Source organism: Drosophila willistoni (genome assembly GCF_018902025.1).
Source record: "Drosophila willistoni isolate 14030-0811.24 chromosome XR unlocalized genomic scaffold, UCI_dwil_1.1 Seg144, whole genome shotgun sequence".
Lineage (NCBI taxonomy): Eukaryota > Metazoa > Arthropoda > Insecta > Diptera > Drosophilidae > Drosophila > Drosophila willistoni.
The window spans coordinates 10,214,135-10,238,291 of NW_025814057.1; the positions used below are offsets into that span (position 1 = coordinate 10,214,135).

Sequence of the window (24,157 nt, forward strand, 5' to 3'; positions counted from 1 at the left end):
TATAACCATCGATTGCAATAACATCGAGTGGTGATAATATCGATAGTTTTCCAACACTGAAATTTTAGTGTGGCCTTCATGTGAACGAGAATTTATGTGGTCACTCTAGATATTTAATCGATAAGCAAGTTATTGGGCGCGAAATTCAAATTAGAAGTTTTGGGATGCTTATTTTGGAAAATTAAAACTGTAAACATTTTTTTCATTTTCTGACTAAATCTCTATCCCAAGCCTCTATATTTCACAGTGGCACCTTTTATTTTTATAAAAGTTCATCTCAATTTCCATAGTTCAAACGCTAAATTTCTCGTCAAGAGATGCTCAAACTCGGTTCAGCGATCGTAAATCGGGCGCTATGTCGCCATATGGGAGCAACTAGTATTAGCAGTGAGCTAGTAATAGCCCATCCGGCGGCAATATTGGACACTAAGGACAAGGACAAGCCCAAGGAAGCACCGAAAGCCGAACCAGAAATTCAAATGAATGGAGAATTGCTCTTAAATCATGCCATCCTTCAATCACAACGCAAACCCCTTGAAGTCCCCACTGTAGTATCTGGTGAGGAGTTCTTTACCATGGACATGCAAAAGGTATGCTGTCCGCATGAAATTTCCGAGCACATCGCACGTGTCTTTTATGCAAATCGTTGTCAAATCGAAAAAGCCATCAAGTCGTCGCTTGATGCCCAAGGAAATTGGAGTATGGTGCCCGCTGAAGAACGTCTGGCAATTTGGCGTAAAGCGGCCAGTATTATAGAATCAGATTTAATGGAACTGAAAGTCCATCTAATATTATCTCTGGGCAAAACCGAGTCAGATGCCTCCAATGATGTGTGTCGTTTGCTTAATTCGCTGAGATCCAATTCCGACTATCTAGAACATTTATCTCAACTGCGTTTTGATATTACGGGCGAAGTGAATGTTTTTCCAAGCTTTTATTTGCGTCCCTTAGATGGTTTTGTAGCTGCCATGTCTTCGTTTGAGTCAGTGGCTTTGTCAGCAGGCTTGGCTCTCAGCCCGGTGCTAATGGGCAACACTGTCCTATGGAATCCGGCATTGGAAGTAGCTTCGGCTAGTTATTTGGTATACAAGGCTTTCCGTAAGGCTGGCTTGCCCAAGGGTGTGCTTAATTTTGTACCATCCAATGACCGTTTGTTCGTGGACACAATCACGGATTCTATTCACTTTGCTGGCGTCAATTATCACGGCACGGCTGAGGGCTATCGCCATATCCATAAATTGGTTGGCGACAAAATGAAGCGTTATATATGCTTTCCCCGCCTGGCGGCCGAATGTCAAGGGACGAATTTCCATTTCGTTCATTCCAGCGCCAAATTGGATGCCGTCTGCTCGGCCACAATGGATGCTGCCTTTAATTTTGCTGGCCAATACTCCACATCCCTTTCCCGTCTCTTTGTGCCCTCTTCCCTGTGGCCGGAGCTAAAGGAGCGTCTTTGCCATGCCATCGCAGAATTGAAAGTGGGCAATCCCACGGCCAAGGATACAAAAATGGGTCCCGTTGTCAATCATCTGGCATTTGAACGTCTTGAGAAATTAATTAATCGCACCAAACTCACCCATACGTTGGAAATTTTATGCGGTGGCAATTGTGATCGCAGCGTTGGTAATTTCATAACACCAATCTTGGCCGTAGCTCAAGATCCACTTGATCCGCTGCTAAGCGAACCCATTGGAGGGCCGATTCTTCCAGTGTTTGTCTATGCCGATGATGCTCTAACCGATGCCCTCCAACTGCTGGCCCATCAATCGAAATACGCTCTCTCCGGTTCGATATTTGCCTCACGCGATGAAATCATTTCCCACTGTCTAAAGCACTTGCGCATGTCGGCCAGTAATCTGTATATAAATGAACGTTGCACAGGCCATCCCGATGGCATTCCACCATTTGGTGGGAATCGTTTGTCGGGCACAAATGACAAATCTGGTTCTGCCTATTTCCTTATGCGTTGGAGTTCGCCCATGCTGGTCGAAGAGACTCTGGATACTCCCATGGCTGTGCCACTTTCCATCGAGAAACGTACCTAGAGAGAAAATAACAAGTTCAATATGTTTTTGTTTTTTACACATACAACAAATTTCACGTAATAGTGACGGACACAAGGAACACTAAAGTTAGTCGATAGTTTTTTCTGTTCCTTTCAGTTTTCTTTTGTTTTTTTAACCATTGAGTATTTCAAAATTTTTTGCATAATAAAGTTAAGTTAAGATCAGATTCGTTATAAGCATTCAACAGGAATTTTTATTACACATATGCCAGAGTGTTATATATAGAATAATATATATTTATATATATATATATATATATATAAGTAACCTTATGCAATGTTTTAATTTTTTGTGTTTTTGTAGCTTTATAAACCAAGTGCACGCAAAACAAATTGTAAATAGGAATGAATGGTTTATCAATTAATTCGAGAAAAATTTACAAAACTTAGGACTAGGTTTTTTCGATGCGTTTTTTTTTTTGTTTGTTTCATTTTAGGAATAAATTTCGGAACACAATTGAGTAATTTTAATTAATAATACATAAGAATAGGAATAATAATAACTTTCTCTTTCTATCTTCTTCTCAAAAACATGTTTTTTCCTTTTTTAGATATGTGTTTAAGGCCATTATTCTTGTGGAAAATGTGTAAGAGGGAATGGAGGATGAGATGGAGGAGGAGGAGGAGGCCTGCCAATAATATATTATATCAATATCGTTGTCTTGAGCATTTTCGTCGTCAGTATTCTGTGTTTATATGTATGTATTTTGAAGGTAACGCGTTCCTAAGGTCACTAAAGGTGCTAAATATGCTTGAGAGTATATAAATCTAAAGGGATTTTCCAACAGGGAATTCACATATATACATATATCCGTATATATGCATGCAAAGTCTTTCAGTTTGTATATTATTTGTATGTATGTATAAAGCAGTCTTGCCGGTCCCGAAGTCAAGTCATTCATTGTGGCAACTTCCAGTTCAAAATTCACTACAATTGTGCAGCCAATCCTGAAGCGGAGATATTATCACCAGCTCCAGCTGTCTTTCTGGCCACACGGCATACCAAAACCGGTGCAACGCATATCTCAACTTCGATGCGTTGGAAATCCTTGCCATATTGGATATACTCCTGCCAGCAGGGTACAGGATTAGCAGCATTAATGCGCATACGTGGTGCCTGATCCTGGGTGGAGGTGGCAAAACTGTCATCCAGCACTTGCAACACAGATTCGGGATTGATCTAAATTTCAATTCAAAAAGGAGTTGAGTACAGATCTAGATATTCTCTATGGGATTTTACTTACAAATTGAGATTTGCATACATAACGATGGGCTGTCAATGCCGCCTTGGCTGCTGCTGCTTTTGTATTCTTCCATTGCGATCTGCTAATGGTTAGTATAGCCTGATAGGCCAATGTATGGACATGTATGCGCGAAATCCGGCGACGTTTGGCATCTCGTATATGTTCATGTTCATAGTCTTCCAACAGACTAATGAATACTTGTCGCATTTTATCCAGGGTCATGGCAATACGTGGATTCCAATCGGTGGCCATTGTGATGCGTCCGTAGGAGAGAACCTGCTGCAAATTGGACAACTCTTGCTCATTCATGCCCAGAGAATCGACATAGGGGAGCACAAGTTGTTGTAGTTGCTGCAACAACTGCAATTCCACATACGAGGCCATTTCGAAATGATGCAATGTATCTTTCGGTTGACTTATCAATTGCCATTTCACTTGCTGTAGGCGAGCCTCCCGTTCCCCGGGTTGAAATGTAAACATATCCATCATTTGTAAGCCACTGACCACCAGCAATTGCGGATGATAATCTTTAAGGGCATCGGTCAACTGTTCGACAGATCTCAAATGTGGATTGTTCTTATCATTGTGCAGTATATAGCGATTGGCACGTGGCGCCCGATATGGACCCCAACCATCGCCAGCTTTGTATTCCAGTATCAGATGTATATCATCATCAGGTATCTCATGACCAGCCAAGTGTATTTCTTTGGGCAGCAAGGGTCGTAATCTATTAAAGAAATTAAATATCCACAGTTTACAGTTTGATATCTAAGGGAATCATTCAATTTGGGCTTACTTTTTGGACATGTGCGCTCCGAGCAATACATCGGCTCCCTCCATAAAGAAACGTACAGCCATAAGGGGAGCATTTCCGCCCATATACCAATGTATGCGCTCCTCGCCCATAATCTTGGCATACTCCACCAATTGCCGGAACAACGTTCCATTGGCCATCATGCGTCTAATGGAATATCAACACAATTATTGCTTGCTGATTATGAAGGAAAGGATACACTTACTCTGCGGCTGCTCCATTTTGAAAATAATAGGCAAACGATTGCAGCAATTCATCTTCAGTTTTCACTATTTCCATGGAAGATTGTGCTGCCATTCGTTCAGATAGCGGTACACGCAATTTATAGTATGTCTCTAGGAATTCGGTGGCATTTATTTGTAAGTCGGTGCAGGCTCCATAACCAATGGCCACTTTGGGTGCCGGGCCAAGATTCGTTTTCTTTAGGCCGCTCTCCAAGGCCAGGAGACCGGCTAGAAGAACTGTCGTCCTATTGAGTGCTTGGAGTGAGAGAAATGCCTGATAAATGATGGATAGAAACGCGGTGAATACAGAGAATCCAGTGATCCAGCCCATATAACGGAGGGCTGTCATCTTGACCATTGAGATGATAAGGGGAAATGTTTGCTTCTTCTTCTTCTTTTTCCCGGTCTCTGAACTTGTTGTTTTTCCGGTATTTTTGTTGTTTTTGTTATCTTTTGATTTGTTTTGTTTTTAGGGAGTGTCAAACAAACATGTCACATTTATTTTACGATGTATATATGTCACAATATTATTGAAATAATTTCCTTATGTTACGTTTTACACATTTGTATTTTTAAATAAAATTATTTTGTTTTTATATATTTTTCATTGTTTTAGATTATTTCACAGTGTTCATGGAGTTTGCGAATGAACAAAACATTAATGATGCACTAACTAAACTTATAGATTGCAAGATTTGCAAACGGCGCAAAAACAACAACAAAAGGATATTATAAATAATTTATTAAACATTCAATTTCGTAGCGGTGAATTCACTTTGCGTATACGTACTCTCTGAGCCGACAATGAGCCACTGCGGTGAGTTAATCGGTTTAGCGGTGAATTTCAGTGACTATCGAAAAACAATATCGATTTCGATAACAGAGACAAATAACCGCAAGTGTGCGGTAAATTTAAATTTGTATTTTCAGACTGTTGCTTGAGTTTAAGTTAATAAAATTAATTTTAACAAGCAACTGCAAGCCACTATTTAGAATATTGTTAAAATAAATTTAAATATATTAAATACAACTCTGTTTCTGCTGGTCTCCGCCTACTACTAACACTCCCACAACATTTGCTGCAACACAAACTAGTCTATCAGCTTAAAGCCAGCAACCTTGAAAATGGAGCCTGGACCTTTGGTTTTAAAGTCTATTTATAGATATTTAACATCTCCACTGCCAATTAACTATTTTCCTATGTAAGCGACCTTAAAATATGGTAGGTATGCCAATGCATATATATTAAGCGATTTACATTCTTATACGCTTGCTTAGAAGGGTGTATTGAATTGGTTTGAAGATTTGCATCCACCAAAATGGTCATGCATTATTTATCCTTTTATAAAGGTTTTATATTTAAAGAATATCTTCCGCTGGAAAGTCACTGAAAACACTCGAAGCGATAATTAAAATGTTAGGCCTATGAAATAAGCGGCAATATGAAACGAAATAAACAATACAAAAAAAAAAAAAGAAACAGTTAGGCGATTAATGCGGATCCATTTCAAGCATACTTATATGATAATTGACAGTTTTGCCTACGTCATCAAAATCATTAACCAGACGACCGGCCAAGAGGAGGCTGCTGTGGCTGCTGCTGCCACAAAAAGTTGTCATGTTTCTTCTTTTTTTTGTAGTAGTAGTAGTTTTTTTTGTATTGTATTGTATTTTATATTTTTAGTTGTCGCCCCGTCACCCACCCTACGTCTCAGTGTTGTGAGGAGTGTGAGGAGTACACCCCAGTACCACAGGTTGAGGTTGATTTATAACAAGTTGTTGCTTCTTCGTTGTTTCTCTTTAATTGCCAACCTGCCGTTATTATTATTATATTGAGACAAGGTTAGCCAATTGCCCACAGTATCACCAAGGGGCATGGCTCATTGTATGTACATACATACATACATAGTTGTTGTTGTTGTAGTTGAAGTTGTATCGCACTTGTATAGGAAGTGTTTGTCAAGAAGCACCAAGCTGAGAAGGAGCAGCATCATGCCTGGCGAAGAAGATCTCATGAAAGATTAACTGTTGAAGTATGATCATCGGCTTATACATGTGACCGGCCAGCCAAAGTCTCAGTGTCTGTCAATAAGCGATCGATTAACTTAATGGGAAGGGCAATTTAAGTAAATATTTTTAGCTTACTAAATAAACTTAAATACATATATTACTTCTTCAAATTGTAGGCACTTTTCCTAACCCATAATTCCCATTTTAAATCGGCTTACTCAAAACGGAAAAAAAGAGTGTCTGATCATGGCAAGAGTCCTCTGAAGATATTCTTCTTGATTCCCTCTTTTGTGTATCGTTTTCTAGATAATTTGAGCCGATTGCCTGCAACCGTAAAACATTACAGTCCAAAGTGTATTCTATTTTTATGATATTCCTGGTGATAAAAATCAACACCAGTTCAGCTCAACCAATTAGCAACTATAAATTGCCTGTCAGAGACGCAAAAAAAAAAGTGGAAAAAAAACTATGATGATGACAATCATGGGCGCAGACCAAAAAGGGAATAGGCTTTAACGAGATAACAATTTCAATTAAATCTCGTACATCTAGACTTGCAAATAGTTAAATGTAATTTTAAACAATTTTTTTTTTTTTGACTTTCGTAGATTGTTTTCAAACTTCTGTTTTGAATGACTATTTAATTTAAACTCTTTAAAATTGAATAGCAATAAATTTGCATTGTTACAATGCTAACTAAGTAGAGAATGATTTAAGATGCTCTTAAATTTAGCTAATTTGTGCGACATTTCCCTTCCTCTCGAAACGCTACGTCCATGCAATGAGAATTTAGCCAATTGAGTGAGACTAATAGCTGGTGAAAACCACGTACAATAACCACAAAAAAAAAAAAAATCAGATAACAGGTAAAAGTGTCCGATTTTAAAATGCTGAAGAAGATTCGGACTCTAGACTCCAACAAAGTCGAGACATTTTGATGACGATGATGAGTTTGCAGATTTCATTCTGGGGAGGATGAAGAAAAACCGCTAAAGATGTTGCACCCCGCATAACAAGTGCTTCAACTTGGCTGGGATCGAGACTATTTTTATCAGACTGAATGAAAGTGAATTTTTTTTTATTTTTAAATTTTAATTTTTTTTTTACTGATTTTGTACGATTCTCTGAGAGTTAAGCACTAACCGGCTGGGTCTACGACGCGTTGTAGTCGTCTACATCTGTCCGTCCCCCCCTCCTCATGTACACCTCCTCCATTTGAGAGTGTGTGAGTGAGTGTGAACGGAGTCAGTCAATTTTATATATGTATAAACAGACGTATGTATTATATTGTCGTATTTTATTTTGTTCTTTTCTGATGGCTGCTGCTTTTGTTTTTAGTTGTATTTCATTTTATTCTATGCGTAAATCGTTATTCTGGCGACTGCGCCAATAGCACGCTGCTGCGTCGCCGTCAGCGTCGGCGTCGGCGGTGTCTCTGTCTGTGTCTGGGCCTGCTTTGGGGTCTGGCTCTGACTCTGGTTCTGGCTTTGGGGGTCTTCCACATATATAAAATCAGCATAATCAGTTATTCTACCAAGCAGTTGATTCTAAGCAATTGACAAAGCCGCACACACGCTCTGCGTGAAAAATAAAAATAAAATAAAAAAAAACCCACTACAAAATTGTTTCTCAATAGTTTCTTTTTTCAAAAATTTAAAAAAAAAAATTATATGCAAATTTCTCAAGAGAATTGGCAATATTTGAAAAGTGAAAAGTGTTCTCCCCTTCGGTTTTGTGTGTATGTGTGTGTTGGTGTGCTCAATTAGTAAAGCTTTCAAAAAACAGAAAAAAATATATACATAAATACATATAGGTAATAATACATACAATGCAAAATGAAATATATAGTAGTTAATTTTTTTTTCTTGTGTTTGGTGTGCGTTTTTTTTTTTTTGCTTCTTCTGTTTTGTGTGTTCCATTTTGTGCGCTTGTTTCCTAAGTCTTTTGTTGGCGATGCTTAAAGGAAGCAGCAGCAGCAGCAGCAGCCGCCGCAGTCAGCAGATAATATATTTAAATCAATCTTTTATCACAACTGGATTTAGCACGCTGTCGAGATTCTAAAAAAAAAAATTTAGTGCAAACGCGTGGCAATTTGACTCGAACCTCTTCCGTTACTTCCGCCTGACGGACAGAGAAGTCTATTATTATATATATCTTCTACTTGATTATCTGTGCTCTCGATCGATCCGGAATTGAACATCTTCTAGGAAGTGAATATTTTGCGGGGATAAGTGAAAAATATCAGGGATTAAAAACTTAATTAAATAGAACTCGATTTAAGAGATTGTCATAAATTTATGAATTAATTTCTCTTAATTTAAAAATAAACAATTGGTTTACAGTCCGCTAGAATGTGTGTTTGCCCGAGCTAATAGGAGGAAGTGAAGAGAAGGAAAAGGAAATAGAAATAGAAATAATGCATTCGAACATCTAAAATGCATTAATTAAACAGTTGAATTCCAAACTATTTAACTATATTTGAAATTCCAAATATAAAATGCTTAAGTAGCATTAAAAAAACGCTTTTGTGGTTTCAAAATCAACTTAAATATCTTATAATTTGTTCAAACAAATGGATCATTTTTTATTTAGGTCTGTTGTGATTTCTGATTTAATTTTTAAAAAGTCTTAAAATTTAAATTATTCCGAGTAAAGCGCATTTTAGTTGGAAACATAAATCACTTACATTTTCAAACCGTTTTTGAATTACAAATTTCATTTAAACTCTCTCAGAGGCTTTACAATTTGGAAGCGGACAGATTTTAGTTGAAATCGAAAGCGAAGAGATTATAATTTAGATTGCGACTATTCCTAATCAAAGATTTATTTGTTTTCTTCCTTCATATTGTTGTTCATTCAGGTATTCCCCTGTTCATTTAAAATATGTTGCTTTTACTTTTTAATTTGGGTTTTGTTTTTCAAGTTTCTCCAAAGTTCTAAAATTGTGTATTCTAAATTTTGTCTAGTCAATGTTAACACTTCACTTTTTCAACACAATCATAAAAAACGTTAGTCGTTTCATAAATTTTAGTTAATTACGAAATCGATTAGTCACTTTGGCACAAAAACAATAACAATACCAATAACAACAACAATAATAACTTGAGGAATTTGTTCAAAAAATTTGCATAAAATATTTAACGCTAAATATTAAAATAAGCCAAGACGAAATAAAATCACAGAAAAGCAAAAAAAAAAAAAAAACAAAATAAAAACAAAACAACGACCACAAAAGGTTAACAACCTGAAGATGATTGGCGCTTGATTTCTGGTGTAACGGCCACATATTTGTTTGTATATTTCAAAGAACTGGTTCAGTGCCGAGGACGTCGTTGCCGAGGCACTACGTCATCAAATGAAATCAAGAGTCAACGAAGAATGAGATAGTGGAGGAGAAAAAACGAGACATGCCCACCTTTTTACATCGTGCCACTTGGCCCCCATTTTTTTTCTCTTCTTTTCGTTTCTTTTCTTTTTTTTAGTCAACATGTCAACGAATTCAGTTTTACTTTTCCTGGCCATGTTGTTGTTAATGTTAATGTCGTTGGACTTGGACTTGGTGACATCACAGCGCACCTCACTGGATGTGGCTTTAAGGAATGCCTATCGACCACTTCGTCTCCTGGGTTTGGCCTTCAGCGGACGTTCTGGTGACGATCCACAAAACGTGCAGCGTGTACGTAATGCAGGGGTAAGTCCAACAGCATATAGATAACGGAAACGAAAGTCCAGTGGCTTGGTCAATTCGATGGCTTACAAACTTGTTTCGTATTGTCGAAATTTGCACAAAAAACACTCAGAGAAAAAACCCCAAATATATTCATATATTTCTCTAGAAAACACAAAAATCGAATCCCCGCACTCGTGCTTTACTACAATTCTGTGATGCCGAACATGGACCAGGACGACGCAGTGCAGAACGTCCAAAAAGTGTTCATCGTTTGCGTCCTGGCGATATTGATGTGATTGGAGCCATGGGTGACTCCTTGACAGCTGGCAATGGCATCTTTGCCACAAATCTTCTGCATGTAACTGTTGAGAATCGTGGTGTGGTTTGGTCCATTGGCGGACAATACAATTGGCGAAAATACCTCACATTGCCCAATATTCTAAAGGAATTCAATCCGAAATTATATGGCTATGCCGTTAAGGATGGTCTCTCTACAGATCGTACTTCACGTTTCGATGTCGCCGAATTGGCTGCAATGTCTCGGGATATGCCATATATGGCCACTGTCTTGGTTAAACGCATGCAACGCGATCCAAATGTGAATATGACACGAGATTGGAAACTGATAACTCTATTCATTGGCAATAATGATTTCTGTACGGATATATGCTATTATCCGAACCCAGAATTAACTGTTAAATGGCATGAACAGAATATGCTAAAGACCTATCGTTATCTTAGGGATAATGTGCCACGTCTAATGCTGAATATTGTGCCAGCGCCAAATTTACGATTTCTAACAAATCTGACGGGTCTGCCGCCGGTTTGTTATAGCACTTTACGTTTCGAATGTCCCTGCCTGCTGGCGAAGCCCAAAGAGCATTTGGATTACATGGAAGGCATTATGAAACGTTGGATAGCCAAGGACTATGAAATTGCCAATCGTGAGGAGTTCAATACGGAGGTGAGTAAATCATCAATAGCTATAGCTATTTCATTAGTTTGATTTTGGTATTCTTTTGTTCTTTAGACTTTCACTATCAATGTCCAGCCATTCTCGCAATTTCATGATTTCCCTCGCACACGTTCGGGACAAACGGATACCCGTTTCTTTTCTGAGGATTGCTTTCATCTCAGTCAGCGTGGTCATGCCGCTGCTGCCAATTCCGTGTGGAATAATATGCTCGAAATGCCCGATGAGAAGAGTGGTTTTAGCACACAACTTTTTGAAAAATTCCATTGCCCCAGCGAGAAGCGTCCGTATCTCATAACCAGAGAGAATAGTCGCTCTGACTTTGTGATCTAGTCTGTAGATATAAGTATATACATTTCTCCGTCCAAACTCAAATATCTTCCCTGTGATACTTAAGTAAGTCTTCCTATATACAAATATACTATACATAACATATATTAGGTTTCCATGTGTATACATATATACGAAAATTAGCGCCATGTTAGATCTAAGTAAATATTCTAAAAAAAAATTGCACATCTTGGCAAATGAATTATACAAATAAACAGCAAAAGAAAAAAAACCTTTCGTAAATTATGCTCAGTTCACTAAATTTAAAAAAGGGGATGACATTATATGTAAGGGCGTGGCATGTACCCGAATAATTAAAGGGAAGAAACAACGCGTGTGCAGAAGATTTGGAGTTTTACCTCTGAAGTATGTATGTATGTACATACATATATTGACTACATATCATACATACCAAATGAATCAGTCAATAGGGTGACTCACTATATTCACATATCCAAAAGAAGAGAACAAAAATAACATCTTGTCGATTCATTGTGATGGGTGAAATATTAACTGATTTTTAATTGATAATATTTAAAATAAATGATGATTTATTTATACTAAAATAGACATTATTCTTAGAACGGAATATCAAAACCCAAATCGAAATAACTATAGATTTCACAATTGTAAACTTATAAGAATATGGCAAAGTTTAAGTCTAGAGGAAAAACTGAGCTGGAAAACTGTGTTGAAGATTGGGGAAAACTATACTTAAGCCTTCAGAAAACTGTATTTTTCGAATAAGGATTTATATTACTATAAGAGATTCAATCGAAGTCGTACTCAAATCCATGCGCTAGACATGAAAATAATTCAGTTTTTCTTTTTATATATTCTGTTGATGTATTTTCTCTTGATTCACCCTGTTATTAACTGTTGCCTCTTTGTCGCATCGTCGTGTGGCGGTTCAATCATAAAAATTGTTACAATTTGATTTGTTTAATATTTTTTTGCTCCATCATTTTCGAGCAAGTGATTCGTGTATACGCATGAAACATGCATAAAAAGGCTGGCTCATTAATTGTTACTTAATTTGAAACGCTTGCGGGTTTCTGGTTATATATGTGAGTCGTACGTGTTTCTGATTCTTAATGGACCACTTGCCATAACTGACACGCCTCTTTTCCCCCACACATACATAATTTAACGCCCTATCTTTAACGCTTTCGCGTGCCAGTGCGAAATGAGAGGGAGAGAAAGAGTTGAAATTATTTATAGAATTAACGTATTTTCACTTCATTGTCAGAAGTAACTTGGTCAACGATTAAACTTAAGGTTAAGGTTAAGGTCAACGATTGCATATTTTATTCAATGACTTTGAACTTGTGCGAGAGCGAACTCAGAGAGCCGATTATATGTATATAATAGTTTTTCTCGTTTTCCATTTTAAATTTGTTGTGAATCCCAATCAAAATCAGGTTTTCAATTAATCGACATGGTCAGCAAGTTTTAATATATATACCTACATACATACATAGTTAATATAGATCAGTATTTCAATGATGGAATAAATTGCAAAAGTTTAAATTACACTTTCTACAAGTTAAACCAAAAAAAGGTCATATTTATTTAGTCAAGTACTTGGCGACACTTTTTCTAATAACCTTTGTTGGTAGGGTATAGTATCGTCAGCATTCGTTTGTTTAGAATTTTCGATGGGTAATTAGTTTAATTGCAACAGCCAGTTATGCATTTTCTTGCCAATATCTGATTGATAAGTATTCCATATATTAATAGCTAAATAAATGGAATCCGGACATTCAATTGCTCTTGGCATTTATAATTGTTATGCATTACAAGTTCTTAAAATCAATTACAAACAAAATAAAAACATATATTGACACTTCAAATCAATTACAAACAAAATGAAAATACATATTGACAGGTGGAATATTTCTATATATTTATGTATGATTTGTGTAAGATTTCATTTTGGTTTGTGTTGTGTTGATATGATTAGTGTCATTAATTTATCCTACACTTAAATTACAAAACTCATTGACACAGAATATTTATCACAAATATACGCATACATGTTTATTATCAATAGAGTTGTGGCCTCTTTACAAGTGATAAAAACATTTTTATTAATAATATGTTACTGTTATATCAATAAGATTTACCCTGTCACCCAGCTGAAATGAAAGCAAAGTTAACAATTTCAATACCTATTATGGATCATAGTATACCCACCATACTCATTATACGAGAATCAATATAGGTGAACTTAGCAATTAGTTTAAATCGATTTAACGGCAGATTTGACTTTTTTTCCAATAAATTTAACAATTCGTAGACAAATTGAGTAGTGATTGTTCCACAGAAGCTGATATCGAGATATTCAAGCGTCTGTAAATTGTTGTGCACCATAAGTAAGACATAATCACCAAAGTTTTCCCAATTGCCGGATACATTTAAACGTTCGAGTCGATTAAATTGTAATAAACATTGAAAGGACTCAGGATCACTAGGCCTGCATGCAAGATCCTTAAGCATTACAAATTGACTAATTATTTCAGCAGTTTCAAAATCGGTCTCCGTCACATAGTGCAATTTCTCCAACCGATTTGCATAATATTCGACTCTATTTTCAAGAATAACTTTTAGTTTTATGGAACTCGAATTGATGCGCAATCTTTTTAAATTCGGATAATATGGTATACTACACTTCGTTGTTTGTTGGGAGATATCGATCTCCTCCAAAGGTAAAAAATCCAAATAGTCCAAATCCAGATTTCCAGGACAATTTAAACGCAAAATACGTAAATTCAAAAATGAAAGAAGTACGTGATACATATCATAAATAGTCACTTTACCATCTACTTTCAAAACCTCTACATTTTCTACACCTTTCATTTTTCGTACTAAAACGCAATGTTATAGGCGATTAATGTGCACATAATTGAACGAAAGAACTTACATTTCGATGTATCAAAATTGGTAAGGTGTATACTTCGCAGCAACGGTATTTGACCAAACATTTCCAAGAGACAATCGTCTGAATCTACATGATAATCCATATGTATTGAATGTAGTGATTTCATTCTTTCATAATAATTTGACAAGCATTTGGTGACTGGCGTCTTGAATGAAATTGATTCTATGTTATCACAAAACTCTTGCACAGCTCTTAGACATTCACAACGTTCCGTTGGGGAAAAACTATCATTGACATAAAGAACTTTCATATCTTCCCCAAACCACCTGAGGGCTCTGTCGATGTTAGGGTATGATAACTCCTTGGTGCTTAAAACTTGAATCTGTTTCTTATTTGCGAGTTTACACAAACTTTTTAGACGTGGAAAGGATTTTACCAAATTGAGCTGGTCGTCCAGGGGCGAAACTTGTAACACCAAGTACCAAAAATCATCATCGAGTTCGGCAAAGCACGTAATTCGCCTCAGGTTTTCTTGTAATATTTCATTATTATTCATTTTTGTGCTTCGTTGTGTTTGCTGCTGGAGTGAACGAATCTGATTGAATTTTCGTCACCCGCTTTGAGTTGCTTTGGGTTTTATTGAATTTTCCTAGTCTACTTTGATTCCTTGACATTGTTGGGCAAGTTGACAATTTGAATTTTGTTGGCCAATAAATCAAGCATTTTTGTATGATAACTGGCATTATCATCGGCCATTCGTTGCAGTACATTAAGGCGTTTTGTGGCAATGCGTTCAATGGTTTTTGTACGCTCTTTTACCAATTTAATCATGGTCCGTTCGTATGGTGTCATTTCATGAGATTGATAGTCAATTTTTCGTCGTTTTAAATAAACCGGTGTCGTCGTGGTATCCTCCGTTTCCTGGTCCTCAGCCTCGACTTTGATTTCCGTTTCAACTAGACCAGAACTATTAAATCTATCATATGCCTGTATATCAGGATCCGTTGTATTCCAGTCATCGTTGTCGCTTAAGGTGGCTTCATTTACCAAAAGTGGATCCCCTACTAAAACAAAAAATGAGTTATCCGAATGATTCCAAAAGAATTCGAAGAGAAATTAAATGGCTACCATATTGCCGTTGCATAGAAGCAATTAAAGTCTCTTGCCGGCTTTGTTGTTGTCCATTCGATGTTGATAATGACGAATTATTGATGGCAATTTCAGAAGCGGGCACCTTTACAACGATTCTGTGATGTTGCGTTTTCAGATGACGACTCAAATTGCCATAGGAACCTCCTTTGATGCTTAGCGATTTTTTGCATATTTTGCAAAATGCTTTTTTATTGCTTGTTTTCGTGAAATGCACCCAAACAGCGCTTTGCTTTACTTTTATAGACATGGACATTTTCACGTTTTACGATACTCTGAACATGTTGTTTCAATCGACCATCGCAATCTAGTTCCAAGACGCTAATGCTCATACCCTGTACACAGGATGGCATGTAATGGTATATTGGTATCCTTAAAAACAAGCCAGCATGATTGTTCCTTATGGAGTGTATACGATAGTTTGTGAATATATTAATCACTAAACTAATTGTAAGAAATTAACAAATTTCACACCATTTAAGGCATATGTATTTACATGAATTTTAAATGTGACTAACTTTAAGAAGTAAAAGAAATTTGTCGAAAATTGGTAGATATGATCATAAATGAAATATTATTTAGTTAGTCTGGTCAAGTTTTCCTTCATATGTATAAGCATAGGGTATTTCAAAGTCGTCGCTTTAATATAATATGCAAAATTATTCTATCGATAGTTCTACATATATAAACAGTTGTTTATATCTAAAACGAATAAAATCAACATTCAACGCAAATTAAATTAGTTTAAAGTTGTTTAATTACAGTTTGATCCTATTAAAAAGTATTTTAAATTTGATTAGAACATGGTCTTTTTAGGTAGTTTATAGTTTTTAGATTAACAATTTTTGAATCGAACTTGAATCTAGTTCTTTTGCAAAAAAAGCTCTGAGCTTTACTTATCGATAAGTATCGAAATGCCGCTCAACAAAACAAAATTCAAAAAAATGAGTTGCAGTTGTGGTTCTTGAGTTACACTATCTACGGGCTTGATTTAAGAATTTTAAAGACATTGTTTTACTATTTAAATAGTTTTAAATAATGTTTGTTTATATTTCAATGATTTGTTTTTTTTTTGAATATTGATTAATGGTAAATAAAGCATTTTCAACCGCAATTAACCCTACAATAAAAACTATAAGGTCTTTGGGTTAACATTGGTTATTAAATTTTTTGAGCAAAAGTTTCACATTTTTTTGTTGTCTTTGTTTTATTTTCTTTTTGTCAGCTCAGCGTTAAAAGGCATCAGAAAACAAGAGAATTATTCTTGAAATTTTTTTGCTTACTATGCACGATGAAGAAATCTTATATATAACTCATACCCATATCAAGATTAAAAGCATTTAGAAAGTTATTGTTCGTTAAAGAGGTTGTCCGTAAAAATGCAATATCAAGCTGTCGCAATTGTTTTCATGTTGGGTGAGGTTCAAACTCAAGTCAGCAAAATTGAAATTTTGAATTGACATAACACAATACACATTCTGTCGTTTTAGCAGTTTTACAACATGGCAGTTGCCTACCTTCGTATTCATCGTCATCATCATCAGCTGGCAATGACATAGACATCGATGGCAACTATCAAAACTCAGTGGGTGGTGTGGGTCGAGGTGTTGACTATCACACTGTGGTGGGACATTTCAAAGATTTCTTTATGTATCTGCCTGTTATGATGACCACATTGAAAGAGACCATGTCAGGATTTCCCAAATTTGCCGAAGGCATGCGTATACTTACCTCTGGCAAGGGTCGCATCGATGGCGAAGATTGCAAATGTAATCAAAATTCTTTTACTAGTGGCGCCAGTAGTAATGAAGTTCTAGATAGTTCCAGTCGATTTGGTTAAGAACCAAAAGCTAATTGACAACTTCTGAATGGCTATTTATTTTGTATATAAATGTTGTAAATAAAAAAGACAATTAATGAAGCAATTTGTGTATTACTCTTTTACTATTATAGGGAAAGATAGTAATAGTTTTTTTTTTTTTTTTTTTTTAGCAGATTATGGGGAAACCTTTTAAAATTCTTAAATATTTTTAGAGGCATAATGGCAACCCTTGACTTTGCCATAAATATAAAAATATTTGGAAATAACTAAATCTAAAATGTATATCAGTTTCGACATAATCAATTAAGACGATATTTCAAAACGAAAACAAAAGATTAAAAATGAACATTTTTTGACGATGGATGGATCAAACATTTCACATGACCTATGATTGCTTGGTCTCCTGAGAAGAATGTTCTTAACTAAACTAGAATGTACAGGATATTAAGAACATACAAACCATCCGTCTCGTCTGTTAAGGGTCATGTTTGAAATATCATCTATTTAATAGTACTTGTAAATGAATGTAAGAATGTGTTGGACATGCAATTAAATATACCGACTTATATAAAATCGATTTAATTTAGTTGAATTGTGATATTTCTCAAAGGGAATTACGTCGACCTTGAATGGCCCCAGGTACATATGAAATTGTCTAACCCATTTGAATTGGACTTGAACCAATTGAAGTACATACAATAAATTGTATACTTATATTTAGTAGGTGGGTGTTTTCTTATTCTAATTCTGTTTTTCTTAAGCAACTACTTGGCTCATTAGCCAGCCAGGCAACCCGGCCAGTTCTTGTGTTGATATAGGACTTCTATCAAAGCCTCCAATCTTCGTTGAATGAACAGACGGGTAATGGGGGGATTGGAATTGGGTTAGGGATCGGGTGGTTTACGGGTTCCATGTTTGCACTTGTCATTATTCTTAATTGTATTTGATGTGGCTCGAGGCATGCATGGGCCATATTTACATATTACTAACTGTGGTGTAGATGTTGGGCGTGGTCAATATGCATACATTGGTATGTGTGAATGTAATTCAAAATGTCCACAGTGAAAGTAACAAAATAAAAATGAAAAAAACCTGTCGATTTTTAGTAGCACACCAAGCGTCGTTCTAGCTACAGCTACTAAAATCCACAAAAACTTTTCAATTGTGCATTATGCGAAAGCGTAAAAAATCACAAGAATTTATCTAATTTTTCTGAAGATCATTAAAGCTTAAGGATGGCAAATGGCATTGAATTGATGGTGGCTGCGGCTCTATGCATTGGCTGTCCACCAATGCAAAATGAAACATTACCCACGAATCTTGTGCAATTGAATGATGATGGAAATATGATTACCGAAATTCCACTAGTTGTTGGCGGTGTTGGTCTCGACCAGGATGCTCCTGTAGAAACTCTGGAGGTTATATTGAGAAAGAAACGCAAGTTGAGTGACATGAGGGATTGGATTAATGGCAAACATTTGCGTATTGCCACATTGGAGGATTATCCATTGAGTTATACCGAACTGCTTGATAATGGCACACGTATCGGCCATGGAGTTTCATTTCAGATCATTGATTTTTTGCGAAAGAAATTTAATTTCACCTATGAGGTATTTGTCCCCCAGGATAATATCATTGGTTCACCCACAGATTATGATCGTAGTCTTATAGAGATGGTTAACAATAGTGTGAGTATAGTCAATTGATAACTCTTTTCAAATTACATTTTTTATGTTTAATTATTTGGTGGTTTACAGCAAGTTGACTTGGCAGCTGCTTTTATACCTTCACTCTCGGAACAGCGATCTTTTGTGTATTATTCTGCTACCACATTGGATGAGGGTGAATGGATAATGGTCATGCAACGTCCAAGGGAATCGGCTAGTGGGTCTGGTCTATTGGCACCATTTGATTTCTGGGTTTGGATATTGATATTTGTCTCATTGCTGGTTGTTGGACCCATAATATATGTTCTGATCATTATACGCAATCGTTTGACTGGCGATAAAGAACAACATCCATATTCATTGGGACATTGTGCCTGGTTTGTCTACGGTGCTCTCATGAAACAGGGTAGCACTTTGTCACCCATTGCAGGTAAGTCCCAGTGGCCAACAAAGGGCAAAGCAATTAACCCTAATGCACAGATAGGCATCATTGAGTGGCCGTAATGGGAAATGCACATGCAACAATCTTAGCGTTTGTCGTTTCAATTAACAAAGTATTAAACCCACCCACTAACCATCCATAATCCATGTCCAATCTCCATTCTTCATTTCCAGACTCGACACGATTGCTCTTTGCCACTTGGTGGATATTCATAACGATTTTAACCTCCTTCTATACTGCAAATTTGACTGCGTTTCTAACGCTCTCGAAATTCACATTACCCTATAATACGGTAAACGATATTTTGGTCAAGAATAAACATTTTGTGTCTATACGTGGAGGAGGCGTTGAATATGCCATAAGAACGGTAAGCAAAATAATCGATATAATCAAATCTTCGACCTCATTCTGGCAAAGACAATTACAGTTATAGTTCTAGACAGCTATAGTTATATCATTGCAATGGTCATGTCATATCTTCAACGCTAAAACTAGTTGCGAATTAAAAGTAAATAAAACGGCAAAAGATTGGCAAGGTTTTTAGACACATAATCTATAAGTATTATCTCTGCCTGGTCAGCAGTAATCAGACTAATTAAAAAAAGCTTTCAAAAATCATCAACATCATGTAAAGTAGATTATGATCTAATACCCTCATAGGGGTATGCGTTTTTAGAATCAGATTTTGGTATAATTACCACAAATTTACATAAATTACAATTTAATTAGCATACAAATTATATCAAAGTCTCTAATTCAATATTTTTAACTCTATTCCCATGTGTAAGACAAACGAATCGCTATCCATACTGAGCCGCATGATAAACAATAACTATGCAGTTTTCTCGGATGCCAGCAATGATACATACAATTTGCAGAATTATGTGGAACGAAATGGTTATGTCTTTGTACGTGACCGTCCGGCAATCAATATAATGCTCTATCAGGACTACTTGTATCGCAAAACGATAAGTTATAATAATGAAAAGGTTCATTGTCCATTTGCTATGGCCAAGGAGCCGTTCTTGAAAAAGAAACGTTCATTTGCCTATCCCATTGGTTCAAATCTAAGCGTACTTTTCGATCCAGAGTGAGTATAGATGAAAATTCGAAAATAATCACAAATATTTCTATGGAAGTTTCCATTTAGACTTTTGAATCTAGTCGAATCGGGCATTGTGAAACATTTGTCGGCCAAAGATTTGCCCAGTGCTGAGATTTGTCCTCAGGATTTGGGCGGCACCGAGCGACAATTGCGTAATGGCGATCTAATGATGACATATTACATTATGTTGGCTGGTTTTGCCACGTCTTTGGCTGTATTTACCACCGAATTGTTATGCCGTTTTATCAATAGTCGCCAGGAGGCAAATGCCAATAAATGGGCAACTCATGGCATTGGACGAGCACCGAATGGCCAGTCAATAAAGCCATCTTCACGCTGGTTTCGCAGCTTTCGTCGCTTGGATGGCAGCAGTGGCAGTGGCAATAAACAGCTATTGGGCAACTCCACACATGGCCAGAATGTTACCCCACCGCCGCCATATCAGAGTATCTTTAAAGGAAGCGATAATGCACACCGCTGGCGACATGCGGTTGGCCAAATGGGACACGGCGGTCATGGTGTTTTATTAGGAGGTGCTGATCCGAATGGAGTCGGCGGTGGCGGTGCCATGGGCGGTGGAGTGCGTCGCTTTATCAATGGTCGTGATTATATGGTCTTTCGCAATCCCAATGGTCAAAGCCAATTGATTCCCGTACGATCACCATCAGCTGCTCTTTTTCAGTACACTTATACGGAATAGATGATTGGAATGTTGTAGTGTTTTTTTTTTAATTCTGATTGTTCTTAGTTAAATGTAATTCACACTGAAATGCTCACCATAACGTAGACGTAGACAATTGATCTGTTGGGTCCTAGTTCTCTCTCTTTATCGTTTTTTTTTATATACATACATATATTAAACAAAGTACACTTTGAATATGCAAAAATGATTTGTTTGGTGCTTGGCTATGCCATTTTTTAGTATATTTATTTGTAATCTTTCCTTGGTTTCGAACTAATCCAATGTTGTGCGTGGATTAAAACTATAATTAGTTGAGTGCAAATCGAGGCTGCTATTGGAAGAGCAAGAGCTCATTGAGGGAGCCCGCGTTGACATAACCGACGAGGCATTCGATGAGGAACCACTTGAGGAGGAGCTAACCCAGGCATGACCACTGCGTCGGCGTCGTTGACGCACCAAGCCCAAAACCGAACCAGCCACCGGTGTTGAGTTTATAGCAGACAATTGCTGCTGACGATGACCAACATTAAGGGACACCAAAGCGGATGTTGGTCTCAACGGTGTGTCCAATAAGGGGTAATTGTTATTATGATTTTGTGGGGCTGTTGCAGGTCGTGTGGCAATCGATTCACTGCTGGAAGAAGCCTCACTCGAAAGTGAAGATTGTGCTTCCTCATTGGAAGGAGAGGAAATTGAGTGCTCTGCTGCGGGCTGCTCATTAGCTTGGGTCACATTAAAAGATTGCCCATCAAGCAGCTGTAGGGAAGGCACACTGCGTCTCAAAGTGGCTCGATAGAGTGGCAAGCGACAAACAGGATTACCCAAAAGCTCCACTTCTCTCAGCTGAGGGCATAGGCCCAAAAAGGAGAGCAAACCAAGTTCACTGATGCGATTGTGGCAGGCCTTCAGCACTTGCAATTCGGACAATTCAGCCAAGGGACCCACTCGCTGTATCATATTGCCATCGGCAATTAGAACTCTTAGACCTGGCAAACCGCTTGTGCCATCGAAACTATTCAAGCCACAATTGCTGATATTCAGGTGCTTGAGTTGCAACAAACCATAGCCCAGATCACGTAATGAACTCAGGACACTACCACTTAAATCCAAATGCTGTAGACGCGGCATGAACAGGGATAGCCGCGATAGACTTATGGTATAGGAAATCACACGAAGACGCACTGTCTCCACTTGATCCAAGTCAGTGCGTTGGGTAACGCGACGCTGTAAGATGTGCGTTCATTAGGTTCTTGGGTAAAAGTGAAAAGTGCAAGTGCAACCAGCTCACCAGCAGCTCATCGAGCGTAGGTTCTGGCGCCTGTGTGGGCAACACAACTGGCAATAGATGCACAAAGGCTGGAAAATGTTGAGTTTCCTCCACAATGGGTACATCACGATCGAATGAATTTCTACGTCCCAAAATCAAGCGACGATTATTCCGTTGTGGCGTTTGTTGCAGCTGTGCTGCAACTGCTGCCAATGGTTGATGTTGGTGGTGCTGCTGCTGTTGGTGCAAGTTATTCAAACGCACTTCGGCTGGCGGTATACGCAATTGGGCTAAAGCCGCTGGCCCTGGGGCAGCCAGCAAGATGGGCAATTCAGCCTGCAGGGAATGATCTGGAGAGGTTTCCAGATACTCCGTTGGTGCCTCCAGTAAAGGCATTTTGTGTGTGGGTGTGCTTGTATTGCGTTTGGGTTTTCTAACAAGTCTATTGATAAAATAAAACGGAAAACCTAACGTTGCCAAGGGCAACCTACTAGTAGGGTTGTCACCCTCGCATTTACTGCAGATAGTATTGCCACAAGTACTTCGGAACTTCTTTTAAAAATTGATCTATTTAATAATTCCCTAATGACCCATATGAATTCCCCACCTCATTTGACACTTCAAGAGCATTTTAGCGAAGCAGCAGCAGCATCCAGGCTGACATTTTATCTTTTAGCCTCTGTTTGTCCTTTGTCCTCTTAACTGCTACTTTCTCTTTTCTCTTTAATTTTCTCACTTCCAAAAGTTGTTTTTGTACATACAGACATACATACATATTCGTTTTGTTGCTTTTGCTTCATCTTCTTATTATTATTTTGGCAATATGCCCACTGACGTCAGTCTGACGTCATGATGGTGACGTGCCCAGACGCATTCGCGAAACTCTCCAGGGCAAGACAGAGAGAGAGAGTGAGAGAGAGAGAGAGAGAGAGCAAGGGAGATAAAGAGAGAGCGAGCGCGTGAGAGAACTGAGTCAATTGCCCAATGCCTTTTGCCATTTCAAGGGCCATTAGTTAACGCCAACGCCAGACGACGACAACGACTACAACTACGACAAAGTCGTCTCTGCACAGGCTTTACGATAATCAAATTTTCTTTCTTTCTTTTCTACCCCTTGATACCCATATGGACAAAATAAAAAAAGGCTTATATACTGAAACGGTATTTAACAGGTAAGAAAGGTATATCAAAATATATGTACATGCACATACATAACCTTTTTGCTATTTTTCCAATCATCTGGCTTTAAACAGAATTAAGATGGCTAGATCTTTTTTGTTCAAAATATTGTCATATCTAGTCATAGTTGCGTTCTTTCTAATCAAAGCCTTAACGCTTAATCTAGCCATTACAGCCGAGATCCTTATACTTTTTTCTTCTTTCAAGTCTGAATCTAGTGATATCTGTCATGATCCTTGTAGCCAGATCTATTAGATTTACATTTCAACTAAATCTAACCGCATCTTGTTAAACTCTAGTCTAGCTTTTCCATTGAATCTAGCTACATATATCTTGCCCTAGATCTACTACTTATTCGATCGACTTTTTTATTTTTTGAAGTTTTAACTATTGAAACCTTTAAGCCTTGGTTTTCCTAAAGAGTAACTTAATGTCGAATCACCACGACATTTGGAAATGCTTTCTCTCTACTTTTTTTGTTGTTGTCTCATGTCTCTGTTTCTTTTTTTTTTTTGTCCTTTTCTCTAGTCCTGTGAAGCTTTTGCCGGCTTTTGTGTTGTGGCAGCGGAAAAAAGAAAATAACAACAAAAAAGAAGTGAACAAAGTCGAGCTTTTCCGATTGACGTCATCATT

General features: G+C 37.4%; 7 protein-coding genes across 11 annotated transcripts; 4 read left to right on the forward strand and 3 right to left on the reverse strand.

Annotated features, from left to right (window-relative positions):
- Positions 1-204: 204 nt before the first annotated feature.
- Positions 205-2,245, forward strand: LOC6638859 (delta-1-pyrroline-5-carboxylate dehydrogenase, mitochondrial). The gene has a single exon (XM_002061671.4). It carries the CDS (start codon positions 318-320, stop codon positions 2,043-2,045), a length of 1,728 nt encoding a protein of 575 aa, XP_002061707.3. The 5' UTR covers positions 205-317; the 3' UTR covers positions 2,046-2,245.
- A 160-nt stretch (positions 2,246-2,405) lies between these two features.
- Positions 2,406-4,924, reverse strand: LOC6638735 (ADP-dependent glucokinase). Its single transcript, XM_002061670.4, has 4 exons — positions 4,329-4,924; positions 4,106-4,270; positions 3,310-4,036; positions 2,406-3,245 (listed from the first exon to the last, which is right to left on the reverse strand). Exons 1-4 carry the CDS (start codon positions 4,703-4,705, stop codon positions 2,994-2,996), a joined length of 1,521 nt encoding a protein of 506 aa, XP_002061706.2. The 5' UTR covers positions 4,706-4,924; the 3' UTR covers positions 2,406-2,993.
- Positions 4,925-9,819: 4,895 nt separating this feature from the next.
- Positions 9,820-11,545, forward strand: LOC6638734 (phospholipase B1, membrane-associated). Its single transcript, XM_002061669.4, has 3 exons — positions 9,820-10,048; positions 10,194-10,991; positions 11,058-11,545. The coding sequence occupies exons 1-3, from the start codon at positions 9,845-9,847 to the stop codon at positions 11,331-11,333; spliced, it is 1,278 nt and encodes a 425-aa protein (XP_002061705.3). The 5' UTR covers positions 9,820-9,844; the 3' UTR covers positions 11,334-11,545.
- A 1,679-nt stretch (positions 11,546-13,224) lies between these two features.
- LOC111519747 lies at positions 13,225-15,650 on the reverse strand. 4 transcript variants are annotated; one of them, XM_047012159.1, is made up of 4 exons: positions 15,340-15,647; positions 14,254-15,272; positions 13,527-14,197; positions 13,225-13,468 (listed from the first exon to the last, which is right to left on the reverse strand). In XM_047012159.1, exons 2-4 carry the CDS (start codon positions 14,765-14,767, stop codon positions 13,421-13,423), a joined length of 1,233 nt encoding a protein of 410 aa, XP_046868115.1. In that variant the 5' UTR covers positions 14,768-15,272; positions 15,340-15,647; the 3' UTR covers positions 13,225-13,420. The 4 variants fall into 4 exon arrangements, with proteins under 4 accessions (XP_046868115.1, XP_046868114.1, XP_046868116.1 ...); XM_047012158.1 differs by having other exon boundaries at positions 14,254-15,275; XM_047012160.1 differs by having other exon boundaries at positions 13,527-15,272; positions 15,340-15,650.
- Positions 15,651-16,712: 1,062 nt separating this feature from the next.
- Positions 16,713-17,275, forward strand: LOC6638732. 2 transcript variants are annotated; one of them, XM_023179844.2, is made up of 2 exons: positions 16,713-16,776; positions 16,851-17,275. In XM_023179844.2, exons 1-2 carry the CDS (start codon positions 16,740-16,742, stop codon positions 17,198-17,200), a joined length of 387 nt encoding a protein of 128 aa, XP_023035612.1. In that variant the 5' UTR covers positions 16,713-16,739; the 3' UTR covers positions 17,201-17,275. The 2 variants fall into 2 exon arrangements, with proteins under 2 accessions (XP_023035612.1, XP_046868144.1); XM_047012188.1 differs by having other exon boundaries at positions 16,854-17,275.
- Positions 17,276-18,417: 1,142 nt separating this feature from the next.
- On the forward strand, positions 18,418-21,268 carry LOC6638731 (glutamate receptor ionotropic, delta-1). Its single transcript, XM_002061666.3, has 5 exons — positions 18,418-18,870; positions 18,940-19,279; positions 19,465-19,658; positions 20,080-20,381; positions 20,442-21,268. Exons 1-5 carry the CDS (start codon positions 18,418-18,420, stop codon positions 21,094-21,096), a joined length of 1,944 nt encoding a protein of 647 aa, XP_002061702.1. The 3' UTR covers positions 21,097-21,268.
- Positions 21,269-21,301: 33 nt separating this feature from the next.
- LOC6639500 lies at positions 21,302-22,838 on the reverse strand. The gene is made up of 2 exons (XM_002061665.3): positions 22,367-22,838; positions 21,302-22,302 (listed from the first exon to the last, which is right to left on the reverse strand). The coding sequence occupies exons 1-2, from the start codon at positions 22,739-22,741 to the stop codon at positions 21,352-21,354; spliced, it is 1,326 nt and encodes a 441-aa protein (XP_002061701.1). The 5' UTR covers positions 22,742-22,838; the 3' UTR covers positions 21,302-21,351.
- Between the last annotated feature and the right edge of the window lie 1,319 nt (positions 22,839-24,157).

Bases quoted from the DNA above. Each gene is read 5' to 3' on its own strand.
- LOC6638859 (XM_002061671.4), top strand. From the start codon at position 318: ATGCTCAAACTCGGTTCAGCGATCGTAAATCGGGCGCTATGTCGCCAT.
- LOC6638735 (XM_002061670.4), bottom strand. From the start codon at position 4,705: ATGGTCAAGATGACAGCCCTCCGTTATATGGGCTGGATCACTGGATTC. The intron at 4,271-4,328 runs GTAAGTGTATCC...ATATTCCATTAG, and splicing joins CAAAATGGAGCAGCCGCAGA to ACGCATGATGGCCAATGGAA. The intron at 3,246-3,309 runs GTAAGTAAAATC...ATTGAAATTTAG, and splicing joins ATGTATGCAAATCTCAATTT to ATCAATCCCGAATCTGTGTT.
- LOC6638734 (XM_002061669.4), top strand. From the start codon at position 9,845: ATGTCAACGAATTCAGTTTTACTTTTCCTGGCCATGTTGTTGTTAATG. The intron at 10,049-10,193 runs GTAAGTCCAACA...ATATTTCTCTAG, and splicing joins AGCGTGTACGTAATGCAGGG to AAAACACAAAAATCGAATCC. The intron at 10,992-11,057 runs GTGAGTAAATCA...TTTGTTCTTTAG, and splicing joins GTGAGGAGTTCAATACGGAG to ACTTTCACTATCAATGTCCA.
- LOC111519747 (XM_047012159.1), bottom strand. From the start codon at position 14,767: ATGAATAATAATGAAATATTACAAGAAAACCTGAGGCGAATTACGTGC. The intron at 14,198-14,253 runs GTAAGTTCTTTC...ATTGCGTTTTAG, and splicing joins CAATTTTGATACATCGAAAT to TACGAAAAATGAAAGGTGTA. The intron at 13,469-13,526 runs GTGGGTATACTA...CTTTCATTTCAG, and splicing joins ATTCTCGTATAATGAGTATG to CTGGGTGACAGGGTAAATCT.
- LOC6638732 (XM_023179844.2), top strand. From the start codon at position 16,740: ATGCAATATCAAGCTGTCGCAATTGTTTTCATGTTGG. The intron at 16,777-16,850 runs GTGAGGTTCAAA...CTGTCGTTTTAG, and splicing joins CGCAATTGTTTTCATGTTGG to CAGTTTTACAACATGGCAGT.
- LOC6638731 (XM_002061666.3), top strand. From the start codon at position 18,418: ATGGCAAATGGCATTGAATTGATGGTGGCTGCGGCTCTATGCATTGGC. The intron at 19,280-19,464 runs GTAAGTCCCAGT...CTTCATTTCCAG, and splicing joins CACTTTGTCACCCATTGCAG to ACTCGACACGATTGCTCTTT. The intron at 20,382-20,441 runs GTGAGTATAGAT...GTTTCCATTTAG, and splicing joins AGCGTACTTTTCGATCCAGA to ACTTTTGAATCTAGTCGAAT.
- LOC6639500 (XM_002061665.3), bottom strand. From the start codon at position 22,741: ATGCCTTTACTGGAGGCACCAACGGAGTATCTGGAAACCTCTCCAGAT. The intron at 22,303-22,366 runs GTGAGCTGGTTG...CACATCTTACAG, and splicing joins CTACGCTCGATGAGCTGCTG to CGTCGCGTTACCCAACGCAC.